The 20,877-nt window shown below is 49.5% G+C and overlaps 1 protein-coding gene across 22 annotated transcripts in view; it reads left to right on the top strand.

Annotated features, from left to right (window-relative positions):
• The window catches only part of magi2a (membrane associated guanylate kinase, WW and PDZ domain containing 2a), a 1,087,579-nt gene that overhangs the window by 971,724 nt on the left and 94,978 nt on the right, over positions 1-20,877 (top strand). For 17 of the 22 annotated variants that reach the window (XM_072471360.1, XM_072471356.1, XM_072471355.1 and 14 more), the window contains 3 exons: positions 2,962-3,151; positions 3,784-3,825; positions 15,858-15,949. In XM_072471360.1, coding sequence (XP_072327461.1) covers positions 2,962-3,151; positions 3,784-3,825; positions 15,858-15,949 — 324 coding nt within the window. The remainder of the gene's footprint in view (positions 1-2,961; positions 3,152-3,783; positions 3,826-15,857; positions 15,950-20,877) is intronic. The other 5 variants (XM_072471357.1, XM_072471362.1, XM_072471376.1 and 2 more) reach the window with 1 other exon arrangement.

The raw sequence follows: 20,877 nt of genomic DNA, 5'->3' as shown, positions 1-20,877 counted from the left end.
GTAAATGGGAAATGAACTTCAGTATAGATAAGTGTGAAGTGTTGCATTTTTTACAAGAATGTGAGGCCGTCAACTCTTTGGAAATTAAGAATCTAAATGGGATTGAGGTGCAAAGGAATCTACTGGTGCAATTTCATAAATCATTAAAAAGGGCAGCAGAGGTTAATAAAGCCTTTAATTTCACTATTTTATTTTAACAATAACTATCAGTTATCATGTTACCATTTTTGTTGATTTGTAAGGGGGAAAAATTGTGTTCGAAAACTTTAATAAAATATATTTTTTAAAAATAAATAAAGCCTTTAAAAAAGCAAAGCATTCGGATTCATTTCTCGAAGAATAGAACATAGAACATAGAAAATACAGCACAGAACAGGCCCTTCGGCCCACGATGTTGTGCCGAACCTTTGTCCTAGATTAATCATAGATTATCATTGAATTTACAGTGCAGAAGGAGGCCATTCGGCCCCCCGAGTCTGCACCAGCTCTTGGAAAGAGCACCCTACCCAAACTCAACACCTCCACCCAACACCAAGGGCAATTTGGACATTAAGGGCAATTTATCATTGGCCAATTCACCTAACCCGCACATCTTTGGACTGTGGGAGGAAACCGGAGCACCCGGAGGAAACCCACGCAGACACTGGGAGGACGTGCAGACTCCGCACAGACAATGGCCCAAGCCGGAATCGAACCTGGGACCATGGATCTGTGAAGCAATTGTGCTATCCACAATGCTACCGTGCTGCCCTTAAGAACAAATAAATCTACACTATATCATTTTCCCGTAATCCATGTACCTATCCAACAGCTGCTTGAAGGTCCCTAATGTTTCCGACTCAACTACTTCCACAGGCAGTGCATTCCATGCCCCCACTACTCTCTGGGTAAAGAACCTACCTCTGATATCCCTCCTATATCTTCCACCTTTTACCTTAAATTTATGTCCCCTTGTAATGGTGTGTTCCACCTGGGGAAAAAGTCTCTGACTGTCTACTCTATCTATTCCCCTGATCATCTTATAAACCTCTATCAAGTCGCCCCTCATCCTTCTCCGCTCTAATGAGAAAAGGCCTAGCACCCTCAACCTTTCCTCGTAAGACCTACTCTCCATTCCAGGCAACATCCTGGTAAATCTTCTTTGCACCTTTTCCAGAGCTTCCACATCCTTCCTAAAATGAGGCGACCAGAACTGTACACAGTACTCCAAATGTGGCCTTACCAAAGTTTTGTACAGCTGCATCATCACCTCACGGCTCTTAAATTCAATCCCTCTGTTAATGAACGCGAGCACACCATAGGCCTTCTTCACAGCTCTATCCACTTGAGTGGCAACTTTCAAAGATGTATGAACATAGACCCCAAGGTCTCTCTGCTCCTCCACAATGCCAAGAACTCTACCGTTAACCCTGTATTCCGCATTCATATTTGTCCTTCCAAAATGGACAACCTCACACTTTTCAGGGTTAAACTCCATCTGCCACTTCTCAGCCCAGCTCTGCATCCTATCTATGTCTCTTTGCAGCTGACAACAGCCCTCCTTACTATCCACAATTCCACCAATCTTCGTATCGTCTGCAAATTTACTGACCCACCCTTCAACTCCCTCATCCAAGTCATTAATGAAAATCACAAACAGCAGAGGACCCAGAACTGATCCCTGCGGTACACCACTGGTAACTGGGACCCAGGCTGAATATTTGCCATCCACCACCACTCTCTGACTTCTATCGGTTAGAATTGAAAAACAGAGAAATTAAGTTAAACTTCTATGAAACCTTGATTTAGAGTGCACTTAGAGCACTTTACCCAGTTCTGGCCTTCATATTACAAAAAAAATATTGAACACTGGAGGTAATGCAAAAAGAGTACAGCCATCATGTAATAAGCGCCATGTGGCCCATGGGGAAACCGTAATTGATCTCCCCATGGGGCTCATGGCATATGGGCTTCCCTGCTTGTGGGCGGAGGCCCACCCAGTTTGGGCTTGTAACATAGAGCATAAAAGCTGCCCAAGCAGCGATGTCCCAACGTGACTGTTTAGTGTAAATAATTCGGTGCTGTGGGAAGACTTATGTTACCTTAAATAAATTCTGTATTCTTCCTTATTTTTTATAAATTTGGAGTACACAATTTTTTTTTTCCAATTAAGGGGCAATTTAGCGTGGCCAATCCACCTATCCTGCACGTCTTTTTGGGTTGTGGGGGTGAGACCCACACAGAGATTGGGAGAATGTGCAAACTCTGCACAGACAGTGACCCGGGGCCAGGATCGAACCCGGGTCCTCAGAATTGTGAGGCAGCAGGGCTAATCACTGCACCATTGTGCTGCCCCAATTCTCTATTCTTCCTATCGCTGCCTTCCTGGTCATTAAACATCAGGAAAGACTGAGATAAACTTGAGCCTTTTTTCATTAGGAAAGAGAAAATTTAAATGGAGCCTGATAGAGAGCTTTAAAATAAAGATGAGGTTTCATTGGGTAAATGTGGAGAAGATGTTTCCACTTGTGGGGGTGTCTAAAATTGGGGGCCATATATACAAAGCAGTCACTGATAAATCTAATAAGGAATTCAAGCGAAACATCTTTGCTCAGAGAGTTGTGAGAATGTGAAACTCGTTACCACATGGAGTGGTTGAGGAAAATAGCATCGATGTATTTATGGTAATGCAAGGTAAGTACAAGGGAGAAATGAGTATCAGGATATATTAAATGGTAAGATTAAAATAAGGTGGGAGGAGCTTCATGTGGACCATAAACACTTGCACACCTGTTGAGCTGTATGTCCTGTTTCTGTGTTGTAAAGTTCTAAATAAATGATTTGACTTGAATGAGGTATTGGGGATACCTGGTATCATTGAACCATGAACCAGCAAAAATTCATATCCAGTTTGGAAGCAAATAGACAGGAATAGTTTAAACTTAAGCTGCAATTTTTTAAACATCTTTTTATTCGTTTCAGACTTTAGATAGATGGGAAAGTCAGGGCAGCCCTCAGGCAAACTTCTCAGCACAGCACCTACCACAGAGTCTCCCCTTCCCATCTAATGTCCACAGGCCTTCTTTCCCTGACTCTTCTGATGGATTTGATCAAAGGAAACCTGATCCATATGAAGTGTATGAGAAGTCAAGAGCTATCTATGAGAGTAGGCGTAAGTAAAATCCATGCTTTTTTTTCATCAACTGAAAAAAATAGCCAATAATGACTGACTCCCAGTTGTTTGACCACCTCCTGATAACATTTTCTGTTCTCATATCTTCTTTAAATGGCGTAGACAATCAATAACTTTGTAAGAATTCAATTGATCTGCAGTCTGACGTACAATAACATTATTTATGCATCACAGTAATTTGGTTAATTTTATTTGCTTAAAAAAATCAATTTTTCAAATGTTTTGATTTATTTAAATATCTAGATGTATACTAATCTATTTCTTGAATAACTACAAACAAATGCATTGTGCCCTTTGAAAACAATCATGTAAAAGTAAGATATTCCATTTTAATATATAATACGTTTATCACAAATGACAGAAATGTCAGAATCTTTATAGCAAGCATCTGTATCGATGCAGTGAACCATTTTTGTAATATCTGAGTAGAGTGTAAAATAATTTTGTTACAAGCAGTGCAATTGAACATTTAGTTGCTCTTCCTCAACAATTTCTATATAGTCCTCTGATGGTTAAAACTAATGCAGAGGGATGCTTGAGTAACTATTGGCAACATGAAATGTCTCTACATGAATGCATAGTTTTGCTTAATTCCACATTTTCCTGTACAGAGCAAATGCCACCAAGGACTGCATATCGGGCTGATTCTTCTGGCAAGTACTTTAGCATTCATCATTCTGTGACTTAAATGTAGCTCCCATTTGTCTGGATATGGTGATTGTCTGAATCCATTGTCTGGTTGCAGTCAACTATTTCTGCATGATAATTTATTTTCTCCTCTTGTCCTTTATTCTAACAGATCTACAGCATTGTAAATAACAGCAACTACAACTAATCATTTTACTCATTGGCACAAATTTCATATCTATTTGACGAAAAGCTTCAATTTTTAACAATGACTTAATGAGGCATGAGTAAAATTGCACTCTATGCACACAATTTATTAGTCACAAATCTGATGTTTGATGGAGACCATGTTTAAACAGTAGTGAAATGTGTGGGCATTATGCCAGTTCTCAAGTGGTTATTTAGTAAAAGGGCCAAAAGCATTCCTTCGCGCTGAACAGTTTGACACACCAAAGACAATTGCATACTTAATTTACTGGCTATACTATACAACATTTTCTGGGGTGTCTGAATTTATTGGATTATCATGGACCTATACAATTTGGCGGTGAGGGAAATGAAGATGTCAACCTTCAATGATACTGGAATTTAGCAGATTGACTCCAATACTGTCAATGCACTATGAATGTGATGCTGAATTGAGTATTAGATTCATAGAGTAATGAAAATTGGCATAATATGCTTCAAAATCCAACCAAATAAATAGCTTGGCTTGGAAAACTGATGCATTGATCAACTCATTGCAACATCCCAGAATCCAGTCCATGGATCATGATATCATGACACCTGTAAATTGCCCCATTTATTTACCCACAGGCTTCAAGACATGTTTTCTCTTTTCATTTCATGAGCCAGTCTGCGTCTTTTAGTGAGTAGTGCTAAATGAGTGAATTGGATGTCAGATATAGTGTGCTGCAAAACTTCACACTACCATTCTGTACGCGGTGTCATGTTTTGCACATTTGTGCCTGCACAGTACATTGGCGGTCAGTGTTTGGAGGGTATCAAATTATTGCTAATTTAAGTAAGTCACCACCACCTAGTAAAGGAAAACTTAGATTTATATAACGCCTTTCATGGCCACAGGATGTCCCAAAGTGCTTTACAACTAATGAAGTACTTTGAAGTGTATTCACTGTTGTAAGATAGTGTGGTAGCGTGTCTCTTTCAGGAGGTGAATACCGGGAGTGTCATGTGACCCAATCGGCCACTGGCTCATACAAACCCTGGGGTGGAGTACGGTTTTCCCAGGCAGTTGGGAGTTTGGAGTCTTGGACCATGGTAGCCTTTTGTCTTATTTGAGAGGACAGACGGGACCTCAGTTTTTTTTTTTAGAAAATATTTTATTGAAGCATTTGTAATTTTCACAATTTAACATATTGACATTTCTAAAACAACTGCGCGGGTCAACGCACAAAATACCCCCTAAAATAACAACAAACAATAAACCACGTACCCCACTTCTCCCGCCCTATCCCCAATTACCCATATACTAAATTCCCTGTCCTTATTTAGCATTACCATGCCTCCTATTTTCCTCCCCCCCCCCCTTTTTTTCCCTTTTCCCCCTTACTGCTGACGTTCAGTTTTTGTTAAAGAAATCGATGAACGGCTGCCAACTCCGGGCGAATCCCTTTGTTGATTCCCTTAGAGCGAACTTGATTTTCTCCAGACTGAGAAACGCTACCATATCGCTGACCACATTCCTGATTTTGGGGGCTCCGAGTACCTCCATCTCAGCAAGATCCGTCTCCGGGCCACCAGGGAGGAGAAGGCCAGGATATCGGCCTCCCTCCCCACCTTTGGCCCCGGATCTTCCGACACCGCAAATATTGCTAATTCTGGACTCGGAGTTACCCTACCTTCCAGGACTTCCGACATAACCATCTGCAAATCCCTGCCAGAATTCCCTCAGTTTCGGACATGCCCAAAACATATGGACATGGTTGGCCGGGCTACCCCCACACTGCCCATATCTGTCCTCCACCTCCTCGAAGAACCTACTCATCTAAGCTACCGTCATGTGGGCCCTGTGGACTACCTTGAACTGAGTCAAGCTAAGTCTAGCACAGGACAAGGATGCATTTACCCTTTTAAGGCTTTTCCCCACAGTTCGGTTTCCAGCTCCCCTCCTAGCTCCTCTTCCTACTTTCTCTTCATCTCTCTGATCGGGGCCCTTTCCCACTCTAATAATTCCGTGTATATGCCCGAAACTTTCTCACCTCCAACCCCTGTTTTTGACGGCGCTTTATCCTGTAGTCCCATCAGGGGGAGGCGAGGAAAGCTTGGGACCTGTCTCCGTACAAAGTCCCGCATTTGTAGATACCGAAACCCGTTCCCACCCGGCAAATCAAACTCCTCCTCTAATGTCTCCAAGGTCGGAAAGCCCTCCTGAATGAATAGATCTCCAAACCTCTCAATCCCTGCCCGCTGCCATATCTTAAAGCCCCCATCCAGCCCCTCCGGGACAAACCGGTGATTGTCACAGATCGGTGACCACATTGACCATTCTCATATGCTGCCTCCATTGCCCCCACACCCTTAGGGCTGCCACCACCACAGGACTTGTGGAGTACCGAGCCAGCGAGAACGGCAGGGTGCCATCAGTAAAGCCTCCAGACTCGTACCTTTGCAGGATGCTGCCTCCATCCGCTCCCAGACCGACCCCTCCCCCACTACCCACTTCCTGACCATAGATATGTTGGCAGCCCAGTAATAGTTAATAAAGCTCGGGAGAGCCAAACCCCCTTCCCCACGGGCCCGTTCCAGGAGTGTCCTCTTTACTCTTGGGGTTTTTCCCGCCCATATAAGCCTTGATATCGCCACATTCATACTTCTGAAAAAAGCCTTTGGGTCAAAAATCGGGAGACACTGAAAAAAGAAAACCAGTCTCGGAAGGACAGTCATCTTCACCGTCTGAACCCTCCCCGCCAGCGCCAGTGGGAGCATGTCCCATCTACAAAAATCCCTTCTCATTTGATCCACTGCTTTGTCCAAATTTAACTTGTGAAGCTGCCTCCAATCCTTGGCCACTTGAATCCCAAGATACCTAAAACTCTTCCCAACCACTTTAAAAGTAGCTCCTTCAGTCTGCTTTCCTGCCCCCGTGCCTGAATCACGAACATCTCGCTTTTTCCCATATATAACTTATAGCCTGAAAATCGCCCAAATTCTCCTAATACCTCCATGATCTTGGTCACCCCCCCAACCGGGTCCATGATATAAAGCAGCAAATTGTCCGCATAGAGAGAGACTGTGTGTTCCACCTACCTCCTCCTCACTATACCCCTCCTGGTATTCGCTGCTCTCAGAGCCATTGCTAAGAGTTCTGTGGTCATGGCAAACAGTAATGGGGAGAGCGGGCATCCCTGCCTTGTCCCCCGACAAAGACTAAAGTATTCTGACCGAACTCGGTTAGTTCTTACATTTGCCACCGGGGCCTGGTACAATAGCCGGACCCACTCCACAAGTCCCTGCCCAAACCCAAACCTGCCTAAAATATCCCATAGATACTTCCACTCCACTCGGTTGAAAGCCTTCTCCCCGCCCAAGGCAACTACCACCTCAGCCTCGTGCCCCTCCGCTGGCATCATAATTACATTAAGAAGCCATCTAATGTTGGATGTCAGGTGCCTGCCCTTTACAAAGCCCGTCTGATCCTCTCCAATTATCTCCGGGACACAATCCTCTATTCGAGTGGCCAGGATCTTTGCCAATAATTTGGCATCTACATTCAAGAGGGAGATGGGCCTATACAATCCACAGCTTTCCGGATCCTTGTCATGCTTCAGGATGAGAGAAATTGATGCCTGTGATAACGTTGGGGGGAGTACTTCCAGTTCCTTGGACTCGTTGAAAGCCTTAAACAGGAGCGGCCCCAGTAACCCAGAGAACTTCTCATAAAATTCCACTGGGAATCCATCAGATCCCGGGGCTTTACCCGATTGCATCGCCCCCAAACCACCTATCACCTCCCCAAGCCCAAACGGGCCCCCCAGGGCCTCCACCAGCTCCTCATTTACCTTTGGGAACTCTAGCCTCCCCAGGAATTGATTCATGCCCTCCTCCCCAACTGGGGTTCCGACTCGTATAGCTAGCGATAAAATTCCTGGAACACTTCATTCACCGCCCCCGGGTCCGTCACCGTCTTCCCCCTCAAATCCTTTATTTTCTCTATTTCTCTCGCCGCCCCTTGTTTCCTCAGCTGATGCGCCAGCATCCTGCTAGCTTTCTCCCCATGTTCATATATTGCCCCTTTTACCCTCCTCAGCTGACCCTCCGCCTTTCCTGTGGAAAGGAGCCCAAACTCCATTTGAAGCCTCTGACGCTCCTTCAGGAGCTCCTCATTTGGAGACTTGGAATATCTCCTGTCCACCTGTAAGATTTCTCCTACTAACCTGTCCAGCTCCGACTGCTCAGTTTTATCCCTGTGGGCTCGAATCAAAATACATTCCCCTCCAATGACCACTTTCAGTGCCCCCCAGACCACTCCAGCTGCAGTCTCTCCTGTGTCATTGATCTTTATGTACCCCCAAATGGCCTCTCTCACTCGCTCACAGATCTCCTCATCCACTAACAGCCCTGTACCTAGTGTTCACTGTGGGCGCTGGGACATTCCCGTGTCTGCCCGTAGGTCTATCCAGTGCAGTGCATGATCTGAGACCACAATTGCTGAGTACTCCGTGTCCTCATCCCCTGCTAACAGTGTTTTATCTAGCACGAAGAAATCTATCCTGGAGTACGCCTTATGTACATGGGAGTAGAATGAATATTCCCTGCTCCTTGGTCTCTCAGATCTCCACGGATCCACCCCTCCCATGCGCTTCATGAACCCCCGCAGTTCCTTTGCCATTGCTGATAGCTCCCCCGACCTAGCACTCGAACGGTCCAACCTCGGGTCCAGGACCGTATTAAAGTCACCTCCCATGATCAGCCGGTGCGAGTCAAGGTCTGGGATCTTCCCCAGCACCTTCCTGATAAACGCGACATCATCCCAGTTGGGGCATATATATTCACCAGCACCACTGCCATTCCCTCTAGCTTCCCGCTAATAATACATCTGCCTCCCGGGTCTACCTCTATCCTCCCCACCTCGAATGTCACCCTTTTATTAATCAGGATAGCCACCCCCCTTTTTTTTAAAGTCCAGTCCTGAATGAAACACTTGCCCGACCCATCCCTTCTTTAATCTGATTTGGTCTCCCAGCTTCAAGTGTGTCTCCTGTAACACAGCCACGTCCGCTTTTAACTGTCTCAGGTGTGCGAACACATGAGCTCTCTTAACCGGCCCGTTCAGTCCAGGAACATTCCATGTAACCAGTCTGGCTTGTGCCCCCCTCCCCCCCCCCTCCCCTGTCGGTCAACCATGACCTTTCCTAGGCCAGCTCCTAGCCTGTGTTCCGCACCTCACTTGATCCCCCCCGCGGCGGTGACCTCCATCTGATCTCCATCTCCAGTCTCCTAACTGTCCCTTACCCGTCAGCAGTACCCCCCTTCCCAACCCCTTCTTCTCCCCCCCCCCCCCCCACTTCATCGTTCCTCAGCTCTCCCCCCACTTTGCTCCCGTGAACCAGCTATCCAGCTAGCTCAGCATCTCTCACCCTCTGGCGTCAAAAAACCTGCCAACTGCCAGATTCTATCACACCTGGCAATAACACAAGCACTCAACACAGTAACAACAATCCCAAATAGCATACAAACCATTCCCCAACGTGCAGGGAACGAGGCAAGCCCCTCCCCCTTTAACCGATTCTTATCAGTCCATCACCTTCAAACAGAATCAAACACAAAAGAAGAAGCTTCAAGCAGCTTAAACAAAATTATGCATGCAAGAATCAACCATCTTTCTTGCAGAAACGTAAACACCCCATCGCATCTTAAAAGTTCTTCCCTCTGTAATCCAGTACATAAAGCAATAAATCAAAATCAAATTACACAAGAAGAGAGCGGGACCTAAGTTTAACACCTCATTTGAAAGATGCCTTCTCTGACAGTGCAGCACCCTTTAAGTACCGCATTGGAGTGTCAACATAGAATTTTGTGCTCAAGTCTATCAAATGGGACTTGAATCCACAACCTATCAACCCAGAGGTGTGAGCACTACCAGCTGAGTCATGGCTGACTACGCAAGGTAGTATTGATAAATGTTGTTACAGACGTTAGGTCCCATGCGGATCAGAAAAGTAAAAGCCCCATGGTATCCAAGGAAAAGTGGCAAGTTGGATCCAAAACTGACTCCGCGGCAGAAATCTAAGGGTAATTGTTGATGAGTGTTTTTGTGAGTGGTAGGCTGCTTCCAGGGAGTTCTGTAGAGTTGGTCATGAGGCACATCAACTCCATACTCCCAGAATGCCTAGATCCACTGCAGTTCGCATACCGCCGCAACCGGTCCACAGCAGATGCCATCACTCTGTCCCTACACTCATCCTGGAGCATCTCGACAACAAGGACTCCTACATCAGACTCCTATTTATTGACTACAGCACCGCCTTCAACACCATAATCCCAAACAAGCTCCTATCAAAACTCCAAAACCTAGGACTTCACTCCTCACTCTGCAACTGGATCCTCGACTTTCTGACACATAGACCACAATCAGAAAGGATAAACAACAACACCTCCTCCACGGTAGTCCTCAAAACCAGGGCCCCGCAAGGCTGCATACTTAGCCCCCTACCATACTCCCTGTACACAATTTGGCTCCAACTCCATCTACAAGTTTGCTGACAACACGACCGTAGTGGGTTGGATCTCGAACAACGATGAGTCAGAATACAGGAGGGAAATAGAGAGCCTAGTGGAGTGGTGTAACAACAACAATCTCTCCCTCACTGTCAGCAAAACTAAAAAGCTTGTCATTGATTTCAGGAAGCAAAGTATCATACACACCCCTGTCTGCATCAATGGAGCCAAGGTGGAGATGGTTGACAGTTTCAAAATCCTAGGTAGCAGGGGAGCCTCAGGGGATAGCTCCGCTCGCACCCCCATCCCTTGGAGTAGCCTGGGGCCATTGGGCACCCCGTGCGAGGAGGAGGTGAAGGGGCCCATGTTGGTTACTCCTGCAGAGGAGGTGCCGGAACACCGATGCACCTCGGACTCTTTCCCCCACCTCCTGTCTCTGGCATATATATATATATATATGGTAGGCAGCAGGCAGAACAAGGCGGCGCCACGCCACCTGGGACACCTGAGCAGCAGCCGAACCTATCCAAGCCCGGTCGTCCCAGAGGATGGCCGCCAATGGGGACAGGGCGAGAATCACAGCAAGTTGCAGGCAAGTGGGTGGCTGGGCGGGGGAGCTGTGTGTGGGGGTGGGATGCGGTGTCTGTGACCCTGGCCAGTTCTCCCCATCCCACTCCCCAGGTACAAACGGGTCCTCACGCGGCGCCTCCTTTGCACCTCCTCCTCCGCGGCCTGTTGGGCGGTTGGCTCTCCAACCTGGGCAGCTACCTCCTGTCCCTCTGCGGCACGCTCCGCTGCTGCAGCTTCCTCCTCCTCGAGCAGCTCTAGCTCGTATAGCCACAGGGCATCCTCCATGGCTGCGGAAACTAGCAGGAAAACCACCATTGCTGGTTCAATTCCAATATCCATTGTCTGCAGGGGGTGAAAGGCCGACATGTTAGAATGGTGTGTACCCCCATGCTCAAACAGGTCCAATGGGCTACATGGTGGCCCTGGTTAGCAGTGCGGGCTCTTACCACGCATGTAGCCCCCCCCCCCCCTCACCTCCGCACCCCTGGCCCCGTCATTGGCCGACACCGTGGGGGCCTCTGGCCCGTCCCTGCTGCCAGGGGTACTGTCGGCTGGCACTGCCCTTGCCAGGGGTATGCTCCACTGCCCGGGGTGCCGGGCAGGTAGGGGTGGGGTATGGGAGAGGGTTGGGTGCGGTGATGGGGGGTGTGGGAGTACCCATACTGCCAGTGCTTGGTCAGTGGGATGCAAAGCAAAATGGCTGCCTTGCAGCCTCCGGCAATGGCGGTCCGTGACTGAACACCGCCCCAGTCCTTTGGCCTGTTCCCCCGTCACTAACCCCCTCCCGGGTCACTTGCAGGGCCGCCCCGCCACCCCAACCAGCCCAGCCAGTGTCCAGCCCGGCAACCCACGTTGGCGCCTCTCCTCTCTCCCTCATCAGCCACAATGCCGGTTTCACAATTTTTAAAAGCGCAAGTGGACTGCGCTGTCGGGAACTCGGCCCATCAGTGGCGCAGAATCATGGAGATCCCAGAGAATACCGAATCGGACCCACTAATGATATGCGAACGGCGCTCACTGTACGTGCGTTCCAGACTGCATTGAATCCGCTGTCGAGGTGATGGAGAATTATGATATGGTGTCACATCGGCGGCACCCGCAATTTTGGCATCAACCAAAGGAGAATCCCACCCCAGTTCTGTCTTGATAAGTTGTTTATGTTTAGAGGTTATGGGGGAGGGATAGGATCAACTGTTAATTATTGTAAAAGTTATGATGAAATTTCATACAGCCTTCGAGACTTAGGGCGCGATTCTCCCAAAAGATTTCTAAGTTTATTTGTGCCGGCAAGTTCCCCACCACTATTCGGCCTCCCCAGCAAGTGGCCTCACTGGTGCCGATTAGTACTCCTTTTTAAAAACGTGGACCTGACTGATGGGCTTCTGTGGGGAGCCGAGGAGGTGAGTAGCCATCTCTGCTCACAGACAAAGAGCCGGAGTGACGGGTGGGGGACCCTCGGCTGGGGGTGGGTGAACCGCCACAGAGGGGGCCCCATGGGAAGGGGGGTTCGCTGGGAGAGGGCAACCAGGGGAGCAATCGCTCACGACACCACCACGCCAACCTCTGGATCATGTTTACCCATTCCGGGGACAACCCTTGTCGCCTGCCTGTCTGGCCCACTGACCACCCATAATCCCCATCGACTGCCGAAGCCTCTGGCCATGCGGCTGAAGACTATTGCTAATAGGAAATAGATAACTGTGGTTAAATGAGCACATTACACAACCTAAGTGGATTCCTGTGGGTGGGCGAGCCATGTAGCATGCGGGTTAATTCCTTACAGATATTGAACGCTATGGCAGGACTAATGGATGTAGAACGTGCCCAAGTGGTGCTGCTGGTAAGCCAGACGGCCAAATACCAGAGACGGCGGCAGCAGCAGTGTCAGCTGATGCTCGAGGCAGCGGCCCATGTGCCGGACCCCTCCCCACACCCTCAGGACCTGGCCACCCATCAGGCCCTGGAGGGACCCAGAGGGTGAGCACCGTGACAGCCCAAGGTCTTTAGGCGTCACTGGTCATTTGAACAGATGACAGACAGCGCGTGCACCCAGAAGGCTCAGCCTCAACAAGGAGATGGTGCACCTATGCCATGTCCTCGCAGACTTGGCACCACATGGAGAAGGAGGACACCCGCTCCCGGTGGGCATCAACTTCACTGCAGCTCTTCCAAGGGCTTGAGCAGGGACCTGTCTGGCATCTCAGAGGCCAAAGCCCACAGGTGCATCGACAGGTCACGGATGCCCTGTATGCCCGAGCGGAAAACTATAACATCTTTGACATGGACCAAGCCCAGCAAGATGCCTGAGCAGCAGGTTTCCCTACCATCACCTGGATGTCCCAGGTCCAGGGGGTAATAGATGCCACGCATGTTGCCCTGCACTTGCCAGACTATCTGGGGGGGCCCTATGTTAACAGAAAGGGGTCCCACTCCCTGAACTTACAGCTAGTGCGCGACCACCAGATAAAGATAATGCGCATCTGTGCCCGCTTACTGGGGACTGTCCATGACAGCTACATCCTGGGGCAGTCGGTCACCCCGGCCTCTTCGAGGAGAACCCCAGGATTGGCGGCTAACTCTTGGAGGATAAGGGGTACCCGCTGAGGACCTGGCTAATGACACCAGTACGGAGGCTGGAGACTGAAGCGGGGACCCGGTACAACGAGGCCCATGTGGCCACCCGAGCTATGATCGTGAGGTGCATCGGACTCCTCAAGATGCGATTCCGATGCCTTGCCTGCTCCGGTGGTGCCCTGCAGTACATTGCCCCGAGTGTTGCCCACTTTGTGCTGGTCTACTGTGCCCTCTACAACCTCGCACTGCAGCGGGGCGATGAGGTATAGGTTGGTGATGAGGAACATGTGGCCACTCCGAGGAGGAAGACGAGAATGATGAGGTGGCGCCGGACCAACGGGCTGGAGGATGAGGCCGGGGTAATTCCTGCTTGCTACAACACTTAGAAACCTTTCTGGAGAATCGCGCCCTTCAAACCTTTTTTAGCACTGGGGAGCTGAACTCCGAGATTGGACCGCCATTTTGAAAGGGTGCCCCGATCTCTCAGTTTGTGTGTCTGTACCCCCACCGATGGGCAATGTCACCCTCTAGACACATGGACACTACCCCACACCCTCCAGGTGAGGACACCCCACTATGGTGTCCCTGTGGCCCCCCAACCCTTTACTGCACCCCTTCCCTTCCAGGGCCCCCACCCGTCATCTCTTCAACCTCCCAGAGGCCGCTACTTACCTGCCCTGTACACCCTGACCCTTCAAACCTCCCTCCACCCTTCTTTCATGGGCATGGCTCTCCTCAGACCCTGACCCTTGGCAGTGCCACCCTGACACCAGGGCATCCTTGTGCTGGCACCCGTGCAGTGCTCCTGTCAGCTTTGCAGTGCCAAGGCAGCAGTGCCAAGGTGCCAGCTGGGCAGTGCCAAGGTGGCCATGTTCCAGGTGGGAGGGCCAGTGGACCACCCTGCATTGACCCTGCCCACCCAGGGATCTCCGATATCCCGGGAGACCCCCGGGTAGCATTCTGCCTGGTCCACGCTTGTATAGAAAAGTGCTGAATGGCGCCCGACTGCAGTCTCCCTGGGGATGCCAGAGAATCAAGGGAGGCCGGTGAATATCGGGCAGGTAGGTCTTAAGTAGGTTTAAGACTCATTCCCGGGAGCGCCGTTTAGTCCCGCCCCTGGGTGAATCCCATGAGGCGCGGAGGCTGCCGAGAGGCCCACTGGAGGGCTCTCCCAAGATTCTCCAGCCGGGTTGTGCTCTCGCGTGAGCGCAACGTGACAAGAGAATTGTGCCCTAAGCATCTTTAGCCCTCTAGAGTCAGGCTGCGAGGCGTGGGTTTGGGGGGGGGGGATGGTTTGCCCCAAATGGTGAGGGAAGATGGAGATGTGAAGTGCCCGTTGGCAGGGATAGTGGAGGACGGCCTCCTACCTAGGGACTGTTAGGGCCTCTTCCAGCCACCGCTGGCATTTTACCAGCAGTAGTTAGATCTTTCGTCATGTGGGGAGACCACATGTGAACCTTGTCACATTCCTAGGGCTCAGTGGGGGCCCTCCTAATACCACTCTGTGGTCCACAGTGGGAATCCCAGCAGCAATAGTCACCGCTACAGCAACTCTCACTTTCCCGCCACCCTCAATAACCATCTCCCAGTCCCCCGGCTGTGGTCTGCCTTTGACCCCAGCACCCCAGGCTCCACTTACTTGGTTGGAAGGCTGGCCTGCTTCTATGGTGTCATTCCAAGCTCAGTCCCACCACATCTGGTGACATTGCTGAGCTGGCAGCACCTAGGAGTGGGCCGACCTTTAAAAGGTCAGCAGCCTCAACAGCAACCAATTCATTACCAGACCACTAAAAATTGCATCTGCATTCCCACAAACGACTGAGGCGGGGTCGCCTCCAGCTTTCTGTCATCAGGATCCCCGCCACAATGATAACATTCAGCCCTAAGCTTCTGTTTGTTGCCAGTTACTGTGAATTCATAAGGGTCACAACCAGCAACAGAACCCATGTTCCATTATCATTTAATAATTCAGTGCATTTTAATTTTTTTGAAGCACTTCAATCTAACAAGTTACAGCGAGCAGGATCCTTGTTTGGTTCTTTATTTTTTTCCAACCATGCAATCTTTCATTCTGGTAACTTGCACTTATTTCCCCCATTTCTTGGTGGTGCAACATAGTCATGTAGTCAGTGCTTGACTAAAACACATTTCCATCTATCATTTCTTATCACCTCAAGAGGACTAATAGGTGAAAACTTGCATTTTGCTGATGGTATGTTCTGTTCTGAATTAGGTCCAGACTACCGTGAGTTGGATGTTTATTTACGCAGACAAGAATCTGGGTTTGGCTTCCGAATCCTGGGTGGAGATGAGCCTGGTCAACCAGTGAGTAAGCTATAATATTGTTTTATATACAGTTGTTTTCGACTTAACAAAATCAAAATGTAAATCAAAGAACAATTTTTTTATTCATCCGTGGAAATTGGGCATCACTGGCTAGGTCAGCATTCACTTTCCAACCCTAATTGCCCTTGAGAAGGTGATGGTGAGCTGCCTTCTTGAACTGCTGAATTCATGTGGTGTAGGTACACACACGATGCTGTTAGGGATGGAGTTGCATGAATTTGACCCTGCAACAGAGAAGAAACGGTGATATATTTCCAAGTCAGGATGGTGAGTGACTTGGAGGGGAACCTCCCATGTGTTCTCACCTGTCTGCTGCCGTTGTTCTTCTAGATGGTAGTGGTGATGTGTTCGCTTCCAGGTTCACCGAATGGGGGGTGGGATGGGGGGGGGGGGGGGGGGGGAGTGGAATGGCCAGAGGCATGGCACTGCATCCCACCCCCATACACCCCGCCCCCCCCCCCCACCTGCAACCCCCTCCGTGATACATACCTGCCGCACTACGGGGGTGCGGGCCCTGGGTTGGCAGTCACAGCAGGTATGGCCCATGGGATAGAGGATGATGACAACCCGCTCTGGGATAAGCTCTGGTGCTCCACATCATTTGTCAATGTCTGACACCTGCCCACAGTAATACTGTCCACCTGGGTGATCCCTGCATGCAAGCTGGCCATTCCATCAAATGGTGCCATCAGATCCCTGGGGCGGCGATGGTGGGGACGGTTTTCGGGGTTGGGGGGGGGGGGGGGGTGGGGGGGGGGGACAGTCCACCCATAACATCCGCCCGTTCCCCCCCGGTGCCCCCTCTCTGGCCAGCCCAGTCCAGCCCAGCCGCCACACCCATCTGACAGAGCACCAAGGCAGGTTGTAACAGTGTGAACAGGTGTTTAATGTGAACAAATATATACACATTACGTGCCCTATCATTGAACTGTGCCCTGCACCCGTGCCAATTTAACTGGTGTTTAAATTCCCAGCCTTACGGGCCCTAATGCTATGCCTAGATGGTACATCAGGAGTGGAGGCGGCCTGCTGTGATTCCTGCCCTGCGACCTGGGTCCGCGTTGGCGGTCGTTTTCTGGGACGACCGGGCCTCAATGGGCCCGGCCACTACTCTCGGGTGTCCCAGGTGGCGTGGCGCCGCCCTATTCTGCCCACTGCCCACCAGATGCACCAGGGACAGGGTGGCGGGGTCTGAGGTGCTGCGGTGTTCCGGCACCTCCTTTGCAGGAGTCACCTGCATGGGCCCCTTCACCTCTTCGTTCGTGGTACTCAATGCCCCCCGGTCTACTCCATGGGACGGAGGTGCACATGGAGCTATCCCCTGAGGCACCCCCGCCACCTGGTGCTGCCAGTCCTAAAGCTCGCTCTGGTTTCGACCAGGCTCTGCACGCTCGCGGCCATGGAGCACAGGGAGTGGACCATCTCCATCTGGTACTGCGACACGTCAAGCTGTGTCTGTGCTGCCACCTTCTAGATCTGTACCACATCAGCCAGTGACTATGTCATCTCCCTCTGGGACTGGGCCACCTTCCTCTGTGTCAGCGCCACGTCGGCCAGCACCTGGGCAATGCCGCTGACTTTCTCAGCCACGCCCCACTGTGTCTGGACCACGCTCAGAAGCATCGCTGCAATGTCCAGGTGGCTCTGGCATATGGCTGCCTGTGACAGGATAGCCCTGACCTGGGCCTTGGCCAGTACCTACACAGAATATTCCAGGCCTTGGACAGACTGATCCATAGCCGCAACCCTTGCCCCCAAGGTCTCCACCATGGACGCCACCCATGCAGTGTTGGCCGCGGCGGCATGCATGTTCGACACCACCCCCTGTTCCTGCATGCAGTCAGACTCCTCCAACTGCACCTGCAGGTGCTGGATGCTCGTCGACAACCCCTCATTTGGTCCCTGGCTCTGCGACTGCATCTCCACTATAGATGGGACTGTCCATCTGGACAGCAGCTAGTACCTGGCGTCGATCTGCCCTCTGGACGTCTGCCCCCTAGGATATTCCTACCTCCACCTGCTGTACTGGAGCATGTGTGTGGTGCGCACCAGAGGGTGTCCCAGGTGCCTCTTCACTAAAGTGCCCAACCAAGGTGAGTGGCTCTGGGATGATGGAGAATGTTGGAGACAGCTGCGACGGGAAATCACTGTCAACCCCAGACTCGAGCTCTGGAATGTCTTGGGTCACAGGCATAATATGGCTCCCGTCCATGTCGGTGTCCTCGTCGCTGGTCGGCAACAGGGGTGGGGCTTAGGTTATGGCACTGGCTGGGGGCGGTGGACACCAGATGGACCCGCCCCATCACCAGCAGGTCCTGCAAGACACAAGACAAGACGCATGATTAGACCGCGGGCCGGCTGGGGGTGAAAGTGAGGATGCTGTGAGGGTTGGTATAGGGGTGGTGTTGGGGGGGTTGACACATGTGTCACAGGGAACCGCAACTAAGCAGGGTCTCACTTCCTCATCTGCAGCCGGCCTCCATGCTGGCGACTTTCCTTTCCTCAGGGCCACCATCCACGTCCACGGCCCGCTGCTCTGCCACGGTCAGGGGCTGCAGATCCGGCGGTCCCATTCCAGTTTTCTCTCGCTTCCAAAGGTTATGGGGGGCCTTCTCTGGGGCACCCGGTCATAGCGGCCAGTATGGGTGCCGGCGTGTGGTTCAGGTTGGGGGTTCAGCTGCCCTCCGTGAGGGGAGGTTATGCGTGTGTGGACAGGGTCTGGTGCCGGGGCACAATGCTGTGAACTCACCCTGGCCGTCCTGAGGAGATTGTGCAGTTTTTTCCCGCACTGCATGCCGGTTTGGGTGGTGTTACTGGTGGCGCTGACCACCTCCGCCACCTGTGCCCAGGCATGGCGAACAGCGGCAGCTGGCAGTCTCCTTCCCGGGCTGGGGTACACGATGCTTGCATCTCCTCCACGGCATCCAGGAGGGTCTCCAGCTCAGCAACTGTGAAGCGTAGAGCTGCTGTCCTTGCTGCCATCTCGTTGGTGGGGATGGTGTGTGGAGTGTGAAGTGTGTATATGCGACTGCAGCTTGTCAGCCTCCTGAGTGCCAATCGTGAATCCGTTTCTTATTGGAATCAATGGCGTTTCACGTGGCGTCGATGCTAGCCCCTCAACGGTCGCTGAATCAGTTTTACTGTTGTGGAAGTCCATGAATCCTGCCCCGGCATCAACACTGACTTCAGAAACGGAGAATCCAGCCGACGGCCTTCCATAATTTACCAGTTTGAGCGCAAGTAAAATTCCCTCTTTTGAACATATTTTCATTCGATTCCCTTTTGGGAATTCCCACAATGTTCACAGATGAAAGGGTAGGCAGCTGACGTGCTTGCTGACTTCGACCAATACCACTCTTAATCTGATCACTGGTGGTATATCAGATCCTAGAGACGTTGGCCATCCTTCTAGTTGTTTCTTTCTCTTGGGAGGTGACTGCCATTGAGTTAAACCCACCAAAAACTAACATGGCTGAGATCTGTGGGGAAGAGATCAGCCTGCAGACTCAAAACCATCTCCCTCTCTCCAACAGTGTGCTTGGATGTACTGCACCTCGACAAACATTTTATTTCTTTGACGAAGACAAGTGCCTGAGACCAAAATAATTTTAACTAAAGCCAGCAATCAATAACCAGTTGACATGGGGAAGAGTAGTCCAAAGATGACTAAATGCATCAATGTGGTTTTCCAAAGATTAGAAACCCTTGCCTTTTTAACCTTCAAGATGTGATTGGTTATTGTACGAATATAGGATTTCTTGGTCTGTTTTTCAGCCAGTCCAAAAAGGACACAAGCAAGAGGAATGGATAATGTGAATGTGTCTTGCTTGACATAAATTATTCAACTGCCTCAAGGAAAAACACTACTTTGACAATCTCAGTTTGTATTGCTGTTTCCAATTGTTGTCATGCAAAAGGATTTTTTTTTAAATGCTCACATAGAAACTTTTATGAGAAAATATTCATTGCTAAGCAACAGCTTCAGTGGCAAACTGGTTTCAAAGTTAAATAGCATATTCATGAACTCATCAATGTCTGATCCATGTCAGACAAAGCTATCTTCAGCCTGTGATCTGTCTCCGGATGAGAAATGTGAGATTTAGTCTTAATTTGCAACATAAAAGGGGAAATGTAAGTCATTTAACCCCTTCCAGCTGCAGAAGGTGAAACCAACCACATTGCAGTATATTTAGGAAGATTTCAAATTCAATTTAATGTCAACAATGTCCTTTTAAATACATTTTGCCAGGATAATCCAAGATTAAGAAAAAAATAGTCATTAACATGGTTAATGTAGCATGGTTTGAGTAAAGAAATATACAATCAATTCAATTCTTAAATTGGGTGTCACCATCAGCTTTCCCAATCGAAAGAATTATGATGAACTTTAACATCCTTATTTCTTCTTTAACACTTGTTTATTTTGATAAAACATTAAATGCCAATCACATCACAGGCGTGACTAGAGGCATGTTAATTAGTTGGCATTCATACTGTTCCTCAGCATTTGCTGTGAAACAAAAAATGTCAGCAGAAATAAGGACAAGAAAGCAGATATTCTAGGAATAGCCCAGATTGAAAATATAAATAACATATTACTTATTGATAGAGCAGATGTTGTGTGTTGTGTTGCACAATATTATGATAAATATTAGGTTATGAATTAGGTTATATGTGCACATATATCGAAATTTATGCAGTGATTAACCCCACCACATCTATATTGTCTCTCTAGTGATTAGCTAAAAATAACTGCCAGTAAATTATTGTGGTTAATTCATTCAAGCAAAAAAATGAATGGCAGTGCCCCTTTCGATACACGATTGCAGGGAAACAGATGATCTTTTTTTATGTAATGATGCAGTTGAAGCCTTCCTTTTTCCCTCATCGCAATCATTTGTAATGGT

This window comes from Scyliorhinus torazame, chromosome 13, assembly GCF_047496885.1.
Source record: "Scyliorhinus torazame isolate Kashiwa2021f chromosome 13, sScyTor2.1, whole genome shotgun sequence".
In the NCBI taxonomy this organism is placed as follows: Eukaryota; Metazoa; Chordata; class Chondrichthyes; order Carcharhiniformes; family Scyliorhinidae; genus Scyliorhinus; species Scyliorhinus torazame.
Note: the sequence above shows the minus strand (reverse complement) of the source record. Positions and strands in the feature narration are given on the sequence as shown.